The 10,089-nt window shown below is 38.5% G+C and overlaps 1 protein-coding gene across 1 annotated transcript in view; it reads right to left on the minus strand.

The window, feature by feature from the left end:
• Positions 1–2,495, minus strand: part of LOC102857808 — a 36,847-nt gene extending 34,352 nt beyond the window's left edge. The window contains exon 1 of the mRNA XM_006903163.1: positions 2,333–2,495. Within this exon, the coding sequence (XP_006903225.1) occupies positions 2,333–2,426 (94 nt within the window). The 5' untranslated portion in view covers positions 2,427–2,495. The remainder of the gene's footprint in view (positions 1–2,332) is intronic.
• Between the last annotated feature and the right edge of the window lie 7,594 nt (positions 2,496–10,089).

Below are 10,089 nucleotides of genomic sequence, written 5' to 3' on the forward strand. Positions count from 1 at the left end.
CCCCCCCCCGTATCCCCTGCCATGGAACGGTGGAGGGACAGTGCAGGAGAGGAAGAACCTTGATGAGATCGATTGATTCAGTGACTGGAGTAGTGGGGATAGGTGTGTCAGAGACAGTAAGATTGGCACAGGATAGAGCAGGGTTTTGGGCTGTTGTACATAAGGTTGCTATGAGTCATAGGTGGCGGTGACTTGATGGCACATAACAACAACAACCACCTGTCATTAGCATTGTTGTTGTTGTTGTTGTGTACCATAGGGTCAGAATTGTTCCATAGCTGACCTTCCAGTGGGTTTTCAGCATTAATCACACAGGAGATTGCCCATCCTTCTTTTGTGAAAGAGCTGGTGGCCTCAAGCCTAGTGCCTTTGGAATTGTAGTGCAGCTTCTTGCCACTAGACCACCAGAGCTCCCTGTCATTAGCATACCAGATTGTAAATTTAAATTTATCTAAACCCAAAACCTCTATAGACCCTACAAAGGAGGGGCTTCCACTGGCAAATATCCTAAATCAGAGGTATCCTGGTCACTTGAGTTTTACCTGTCTGGAATCCTAGGAGCTTATCATAGATGTTAAAAGGACATAATCACACTTTCATTCCTATGGGGAAATGTGACAGCTATTGATGAAGCTGGCATAAATCAAGGGGGTAAAGGCAGGCCCACAGGCCAAATTGGAGCCTAAGAAAGTTACATTGAACTGTTGTTGCTTTTTTTAGATCTTAAAAAAGTTATCATTGTTACTGATAAACTCAAGACAACCAGTCTTTGGTCTTGGTAATTCAAAAGGAAATATTAATTTTATCTTTCTGGCCAAGAAGAATTCAGCAGAAAGTTAAGCCATGAAATGGAAAGTTAACCAGCCTTTGAGAAAATAGACTTACCTGGACAGTTAATGTATAATGGCAAGTTAAAGGAGAATCAGACAAATTGATATATTGTCATTAGGTAGAAAAATGATTGATCAGTTGAAATTCTAGTTATCTCTCTGTTGAGCACAATGTTATTATGTACAAGGGATCATGCTTGGGACCACTGGCCACTGCATGCTCATTGCCTCTAGGTGAAGTATTTCTCCTGTTTTTTAGATGTGCTTCACCATAGAGAAGGTGCGTATCTCAGATACAAAGCAATGTATCTGAAAGTATGAGTAGAATAAAGCTAGAACCTTCATCTATAAAATTGTGCGTGAAGAGAGAGTCTATTTACATTTCACTGAGCTGTGGCCTTACATGTGCACTGGGATTTTCACAGCATTCCTGGTCATTACTTACTTCATGCTAATAATATTTTCTTTTCCTTAGTCCCAGTGACTGAAAATGTCTCCAAGCAGAAAAAAGACAAACTTGCCCTGTTTGAGAACTATTGGATTAATGTATGGAAGGAGTAACCCAAAAGAGTATAGTATCTTCAAGAAATATTAACGACAAGGAAAATTAGCATAAAGCAAAATAAACCACCAAATGAGTTATTTGAGGACTAAGTTACCAAAAAATTCAAATACTCAAATGAATTACATGTAAATGCTTAAATAATATGATTAGTATACCTGGCCTCCAAGGACTCCCACAGCAGTGCTTCTCACATTGTGCCCCCCTAAAGTAGAGCATAGGAGCCTGGAAATTTGTTAGAAATACACAATCTGTGCTTCCAATCCAGACATGTGGAATCAGAAGCTTTGGGGTGGAGCCTTGGACTCTGTTTTACAGAAGGGGTTGAGTGGTTCTGAAGCCTGTGATCCAGTGTTCGAGGACTTAAGGTTCTTAGAGTCTGATAACGGTCCTCATTGCCACCGTAGAAGCTGTCTTCATGTTATTGTTTTCTGTTAGGGGCAAAAACTGCTCAAAATTTCTTCTGCTTCAAGAACTCACCTACAATTTCCTTACCTAATATACTTAAGACTTCCAAAACCTAGAGATCTGTCTCTGAACCAATTAGAAGCACGGCCTATCACTCTGAACTATCTGCACAATTTAGTGGCCTAAGGCTTTGTATGAAGGAACATTCTTGATTGGCATAAGTTGCTCATTTATAACAAATTAGGACTTTATCTCCTTCACCCTCAAAAAGGAATACAAGTTAAGACACATTTTGCATGTTTATGTACATTTTTTATATATGTAAAACATTAGTATGCAGCAGCTATGGGCTTTGTATTTATTATAATTTTCATTTGCCTAAATATGGTACAGTTTTATAAACTTACAAATTATTAGAATAATAAACACTTTACTGTTTCTGTAGAGATCTTTTATACTAACACAAATTGATCCCAAGAACTCTACTTAATGTGACCTCCTTGGAGTGGTAGATTCACATCAGCCTACTCACCAGGGTGTCCCTCTCCCACAGACTCAGATGTGAACATGAAGGCACCCTCTTCACTCAGAGAGTGGTCATATAAGCCATCCACAGGTCCATTCATCCCTTTACACCACTCCAGGCAGCTTCGTCAAAGGAGTAATTCTTCTGCTGTGAATTTGCTGGAGTTCTTCTTTAAACCCAGCAGCCTTGTTGGCAGAAACACAGGTATGACTCTTGCTTGGCTGCCAGAAACACGTAAGAGTGATGTAGGAAGGGGAGGAAAGGAGAAATGGACTGAATACAAGAGGTCATTTTTCCTCAACCAGCTAGAATTTGCTCCAGAGTGGCTCTGACATGGAAAATTGAAAGCACCTGAATAATTATCTATGGAAAGTAGAGAAATCCATTCCTGGAAAAGTGAGACATCTTACCTTGAAAAATGCCACTGGTCTCTTGAGCTCTGATATAATATGTAGAGAAGATTGAACAGATCCCATAGAACTGGAGCTCCTGTGACCCTTGCTTCAACTGTGTTGCACATTATCATCATATTTCAGCAATAACATCTCCCTTGAAGGATGGGGTTCCATATATGCAAGGATACTCTTTCCCAGAGATTTGACAGGGGTCAGAATTGTAGCATACTATGTATTCTGCTTTGGGGTTCTCTTTCTTCTCCCACCTTGGTCAGCACAGATTTATCCATGTTCTACCTTTCAGAGCAGGAACACACGACTGTGTTTTGAGTAACTTTAATAGTAAACAACGATCTGTTTTAGATGAATAGCTTTGAGTCTATATTTTCCTGCTAGAATAATTCACATTAAATTGTCAACTTCTCAAAGATGTTGGTAGTCATATTAATAAATAAGATGTTACAGTTCATTGGAGAGGTTACATAGATTCTTATCAGAGTCCATTTGTCCAAAAGCTTCCAAATAATAGAATAAATATGTACTTAGTAAATATTCTACTTACATAATCTTAAGCGATACTAGCTTTAATCAAGGAAATATGTATGCAGGGTTGTATCTTTACTAGCTAAAATCTTTATAATGACAGTTTTATACCCTTTATTCTCGTCCACTCTATGACCTCAAAACTCAAAGAATTGGCATAAACAAGAATGGTACTAAGTGGAGAAACTGGAATGTAATAAAAAGTAATCAGCCAAAACTCCGGACATCAAAAACTTTGAGAAACTAAAAGCAGAAATCAGAAGTTCCAATTAACAATTTTGGTGACTAAATACCACTCAGTGCTTATAATATGAGCATTTTTATTTGAAATTTTATTGTAAGTTTATAAAGAACTTTGATTTCCATTCTTTGATTGTTGCTCATTTTCCTCCATGTCTCCTCCTCCGTTCACTTTTTACCTTTGGAAAAAATGTCTTTCATTGTTATACAGTTCTGCCCTCCCCCCAGACTACTTTACTATACAGCTCTTATTCTGGACTCTTGCCATACCAAAAACACCTAATCATATATTCCTTCTTTACAGTTCTCTCTCTCGTCTGTTTCAATGTCGTGTACAGTATTTATCCCCTCTTGTCTTAGTTTCCCCCTAACTTTTCTGTCAGTCATGTTTTGTAACAGTGGCATTATACAGTATTTGTCTTTTTTGTGATTGAGATATTTCACTCTGTATAATGTTTTCCAGGGTAACCCACTTTGTATAATATTTCATGAGTTCTTTGTTTTTCAGTGCTGTATTATATTCCATTGTGTGGAATATAATACAGCTTCTCTATCCATTCGTTTGTTGATGGACACATGAGTTGTTTCCAGTTCTTTACTATTGTGAACAAAGCAGCAATAAACATGAGCGTGCATCTATCTGTTTGGATGGCAATTCTGGTTTCTTTAGGATATATTCCCATGAGTAGAATTGCTAGGTCAATGGTATTTCTATTTACAACTATTTGAGAAAGTTCCATACTGCCTTTCATAGTGGTTGCACCATTTTACACTGCCACCAAGAGTGAATAAGCATTCCAGTTTCTCCAGAACCTTGCTAGCATTTGTTGTTTGCTGCTCTGTTGAATTTTACTATTCTTACTGGGGTGAGATGATATCTCATAATTGTTTTGATTTGCATCTCTCTTAGATCTAGGTATTTTGAACATTTCTTCATGTTTTTGCATTTTTTTAAACTTTGGGACAAATTGTAGTATTAAAAATACTGAGTATTGCTAATTAGTCAATGGTGCCAGTTTGACCCTCCAGAAAATTAAAGCTAAAAGTACATGACCTGTTCTGGGATAAAGTAAGGAGTCTTATATATACTTATCTGAGACATTTATAGAGAGTGAACTAGAGTACTTAGGCACAATATTGCTGAAAGTTCCAAGAAGAAGGTCACAGGAGGGATAAACAAACTAGATATCAAATAGAGACTTTAGACAGCACAGATTTGTCAATATACAAGTTCCTCCTGTTTACACTTAAAGTATTTCAACATTGCTATCCATTTGTAAATTTCATCTGTGTACATTACTTTAAAACCTGGAGACAATATAAGCTAATATTTAATTTGAACTGTAGACTTAGATCACTCTAGCAAGTAGGGTGATATTATAGTCATTATGTTCTAATCTTCAAGATGAGCTTTAAAATAAGGACATTCCAGTTTTCTTAGAGCTCAAAAGAAGTCAGAAAACTAAGGGCCCTATCTTCCTTTTACATTTTAAAACCGCGAAAAGTATCATGGGATGGGGAGTGTGCAGCATAGATACCTTCTGGACAGAGGAATCATACTTTCAAAAACTTGTGCTAGATGTGTCTGTAGTTTGGGCATAAACTCAGAGAGAAGGGATAATCAGGAAAGCAACTAGTCCTGTACCTTCTTATGTATCCTAGACCACTTTATAGCCTTTCACTAAATAAATGATGTGAAGCAGCATGCAGAGCTCAAGCTTTAAAGCTAGAGCCCTAGTTTTGCTATAATATGGCCTGGGAACCTGCTCAGCTTCTCTGGATGCTGCTTCCTTTGGCAAAGCAGATTACATTACCTACATCCCAGCTTTGTTGCGAGAACTACATAAGATCATCTAAGTATGATAAATATAAAGTATGCCATAGACTTCTAAGAAAACAGACAGATTCATCCTGGAGAGGGTTAAAACGGGCTGCTCCTTGGAGGCTAGGATTCTGAGGCTTCGTCTGACATATTTTGGACATGTTTTAAGGAGAGACCAGTCCTTGGAGAGGGACATCATGCTTGGGAGGGTGGAGGGACAGCGCAGGAGGGGAAGGCCCTCTGGGAGATGGATTGATTCGGTGACTGGGGCAATCGGGATGAGTGTGTTGGAGACAGTGAGATTGGCACAGAACAGAACAGAGTTTAGAGCTGTTGAGTCGCAATGAGTCGCAAGCGACTCGATTGGCACATAACAACAACAACATCAGCAAACAATACAAGTTAATGAATATTAGTTACTATTATTGCTAAAGACCTTCCAGTCTTCAATATAGATTAAGGCTCAATATCAAGAAGACAAAGAATCTCACCACTGGACCCACTGGCAGCATGAGGATGGATGCTGAAGAGATGAAGATTGTTCACAGCTTTAGTCTGCTTGGCTCCACAGTCAACACTCTTGGCACCAACAGCCAGGAAATTAAAAAACTTATTGCAGTGGGAAAGTCTGCTGTTAGGGACATCTCCAAGGTACTGAGGAGCAATGGTATCTCTCTGGAGACTAAGGTGCACCTGATACAAGCCATGGTCTTTGCAATAATTTGCTATCCATCAGAGAGCTGTACAATGACTAGGGAGAAAGAGAATTGATGCCTTTGAGCTGTGGTGCTGGAGAAGAATATTGAATGTACCATGGACTGCTAAGAGAATGAACAGGTTCTTCCTGTAGAGGGTTAGCCCAGGCTGCTCCTTGGAGGCAAGGATTCTGAGGCTTAGTCTGGCGTACTTTGGACATTTTGCAAGGAGGAACCAGTCCTTGGAGAGGGATGTCATGCTTGGGATGGTGGAGGGACAGCGCAGGAGGGGAAGACCCTCTATGAGGTGGATTGATTTAGTAACTGGGGTAATCGGTGTGTGTGTGTGTGTGTGTGTGTGTGTGTGTGAGAGAGAGAGAGAGAGAGAGACAGTGAGATTGGCAGAGGACAGAATAAGGTTTAGGGTTGTACATAGGGTTGCAATGAGTCACATGCGACTCGACGGCATGTATGTATATATAAACTTCATCTTACATATCTTGAGCATGTGCCAGGAGGGATCAGACCGTGGAAAAAGATGTCATGTTAAGGAAGGTGGAGGGTCGTAGAAAGAGAAAAAGACTACAGCAAGATGTATTGACATAGTGACTTTAACTATGGGCTCCAGCATGTCAGGATTGTGAGGCTGGTGAAGGATAAAGCAAGGTTCAGATCTGTTGTCAATATAAGTCATCGTTGACTTGATGGTATCTAACAGCAACAACATGAGCCTATGTATGATTTAAGTTTCAATACAAATAGATCAAATATGTATATACATATATTTAATTCTGTATTTAATTTTCCCCATGAAATAGAATGTTTCTTTTTCCTGTATGTTTCTTATGTTTTCTCTATATACAGATAAATCTGGTGAATAGCACTTGTATAATACTTGACATTAAGGATATATCATAAATTACTTAACTATCACCTAATGTTTCCACATTCTCAAAATCTCCAATTTTAACATCACAATGATGATCCAGTGAAGATGTTTAGGTAATACTGTCTAAACTTTAACAAAAAAAAATAACATACGATTTCTTAAAAAATCTTTTTCTAGGGCCAAAACATTCGCAACAACAAAAAACAAAATACCTAGAAGTTCCAATTTGTCCCCAGATTTTTACTAGATTTTTGAAAAAAATACACACACACACACACACACACACATATATGTGATTTTATATATATATAAACTCAGAAGGATTTCATATCCTTAACTTCTCATCATAAGAGAAAATTAGAGTTCCTTTTATGTACAGACTGTGCTGTTCTCCCTTATGCAAGAATTTTCCTGATGTTCCCAGTCCCACTAATGACCTAAGTCAAACTCAAGGTGATCTCACTTTCATGTACAACTTTCAAGTCAGAGTTTCACTAACAGGCTTCTGAGGAAACTTGGCTAGAAAGTAAGTTTGACTTTCAATCACCTTTTCTATGTTAGATCTCTGAATTTAAAATATCATTTGAAATATTATGCTCCAATAAGCAATATATGTAAGCACGATGGCCATTAAGGAGTTCTGGCAGTCCTGATCTTAAATATCATATACAGACTAGCTGTATGTAGGAAGCACATGGAAAGGCTCCTGAACAGGCTGATGATCAATAATTCTGGATAGAGAAAAGCGGGTCTTGCAGATACATACATTTCTAAACACTGGTTCAAAAGCCTCTGACTTAGCAAAATAACTTCATGGGGCATTTTCAATAAGATGTACATTTTTAACCTTGTTATTGTTGTGTATCATCGAGTCAGAAACAACCTCCAGGATTTTTCATAGAGAATAAATTGCTGAAGAGGAGATTGCTCATTCTTCTCCCAAGAAGCAGCTGTTAGATTTTAATCTAATTCCTTTGGGATTGCAGCACAACTTCTTACCACTAAGCCACCATGGTAAATTGTTCTATATGGCTTTTCTAGCCACTAGGGTGTTGTTGCTAGGTGGACTATAACTTATAGCAATTCTATGTGAACAATGGATCTGAACACTGTCTAATTCTGTGTCATCCTCATTATCTCTAAGATACTTGAGCCCGTTCTTACAGTCACTGTGTCAGTCCACCTTGTTGAGGGCCTTCCTCATTTGCTGATCCTCTAACTTTTCAAAAGTTATGTCCTTTTCAAAGCACTAGTCCCTCTTAACTACATGCCCAAAGTTTATGAAATGAACCTTCATTATCCTTGTCTCCAAGAAACACCCTAGGTACCCCTAGTTACTCCAAGACATATGTATTATCATAGCACACCATGGGATATTCAATATTCATCTCCAGCACCACAACTCTAAATTATCTGTTCTGCCATTCTCATTTACTATTCAACTTTCATATGCATAATAAATAATAGAAAAAAGCCATGACTTAAATTATTGTTGTAATGTGCCATTGAGTTGCTAGCAACTCTTAGTTACACTATGTTTAACAGCTTTGAAGCTTGCCCTGTCCTGAGCGAGTCTAATTCTGACACATGTACCCCCATTGCCCCAGTTACTGTGTCAAGCCATCTTCTCCAGAGTGTTCTTTCCTGCGCCATCCTTCCAGGCTTACAAGCATGATGTCCTTCCCCAAGGACTAGTCCCTCCTTGGCATGTGCCCAAAGTATGTGAGACAGGGTTTCAAAATCCTAGCCTCCAAGGAGGAACTTGGTTTCACTCTCTCCAAGATAGACCTATTTGTTTTCTTAGTGTTCCATGGTCTATTCAAAACTCTTCTCCAGTACCACAAAGGCATAGATTCCTCTTCTGTCATCCTTAGTTATAGTCCAGGTCTCTGATACACAGCACGTAACTACAAAGAATATGACCTGGATTATGTACACTTTAGTCTTTAAATGGATATCTTTGTGTCTCAATACCCTAGAGAGGTCCTTGACAACAGATTTTCCCAGTGTAATTTGTCTTTTTATTTCCTCACTTATGATGACAAGAGTGTTCATTGTGGAACTGAGCAAGCTGTAATTGTTAACAAACTCTATCTCTTCTTCATCTATAATGGTGTTGCCAATTGGCCCAGTGGTGAGAATCATTCTTGCCTTGTTTGAGCTTCAATCCATATTGAAGACTACAGTCCTTGACCTTCAGCAGCAAACAATTCAGGTCCTCCTCAGTTTCAGCAAGCAAGGTTGTGTCATTCATCTTCATAACATAGGTTGTTGATGAGTCTTCCTCCGATCCTGATGTCACATTCTTCCTCATAAAGCTCAACCTCCCGGATGAGCTGTTCTGCATATAGACCGAAAATATATAGAGACAGGATACATTCCTGACACAATCCTTTCCTGATTTTGATTGTTTCCTTTCCTCTATTCTGATGATTGATTCCTGGTCTAAGTACAGGTTTTGAATGAGCACAATCAAGGGTTCTAGGATATTCAATCTTCTTAAAGTTAGCCACAATTTATTGCAATCCACACAGTCAAATGTCTTTGCATAGTCAATGAAACTCAGACATTCACCTGTTTCTCTTTCTGCCAAGATGCATCTGAATTGGTGATAATGGCTCTAGTGCCACGGCCTTTTCTAAACCCAGTTTGTATTTCTAGTAGTTCTCTATCACTGTACTGTTCCAGTGGTTTTTGCATAATCTTCAGCAGGATTTTGTTTGTGTTTGATATTAATATATTGTTTGATAATTTCCGTACTCTGTCAGGTGACCCTTTTTTTTTTTTTGGAATGGAAATAAGTATGGATCTCTTTCAGTCAGTTGTCCAGGTAGTTGTCCTTGAGATTTCTTGTCACAATCTGGTGAGCATGTCCAGGGCAGCATCTGTCTGTTTAAGTATGTCAATTGATATTCCATTAGTTTCTGGGGACTTATATTTTGCCAGTTCCTTCAGAGCAGAAGGCCCTTCACCCTTCATCACCAGTGCCTCTTGGTCATATGATGTTTCTTGAAATTCTTCAATGTCAACATAGAAAAATCAATTGGCTTTCTCTCAGTGACTAAAAGAAAACAGAACTGGAGATAAGAAAAACAATACCCATCACAATAGCTAATCACAAGATTAAATAGTTGGGAGTAAATCTAACCAGAAACACAAAGGATCTATTCAAAGAAAAT

This window comes from Elephantulus edwardii, unplaced genomic scaffold, assembly GCF_000299155.1.
Source record: "Elephantulus edwardii isolate Elephantulus edwardi_28Jun2011 unplaced genomic scaffold, EleEdw1.0 scaffold00527, whole genome shotgun sequence".
Lineage (NCBI taxonomy): Eukaryota > Metazoa > Chordata > Mammalia > Macroscelidea > Macroscelididae > Elephantulus > Elephantulus edwardii.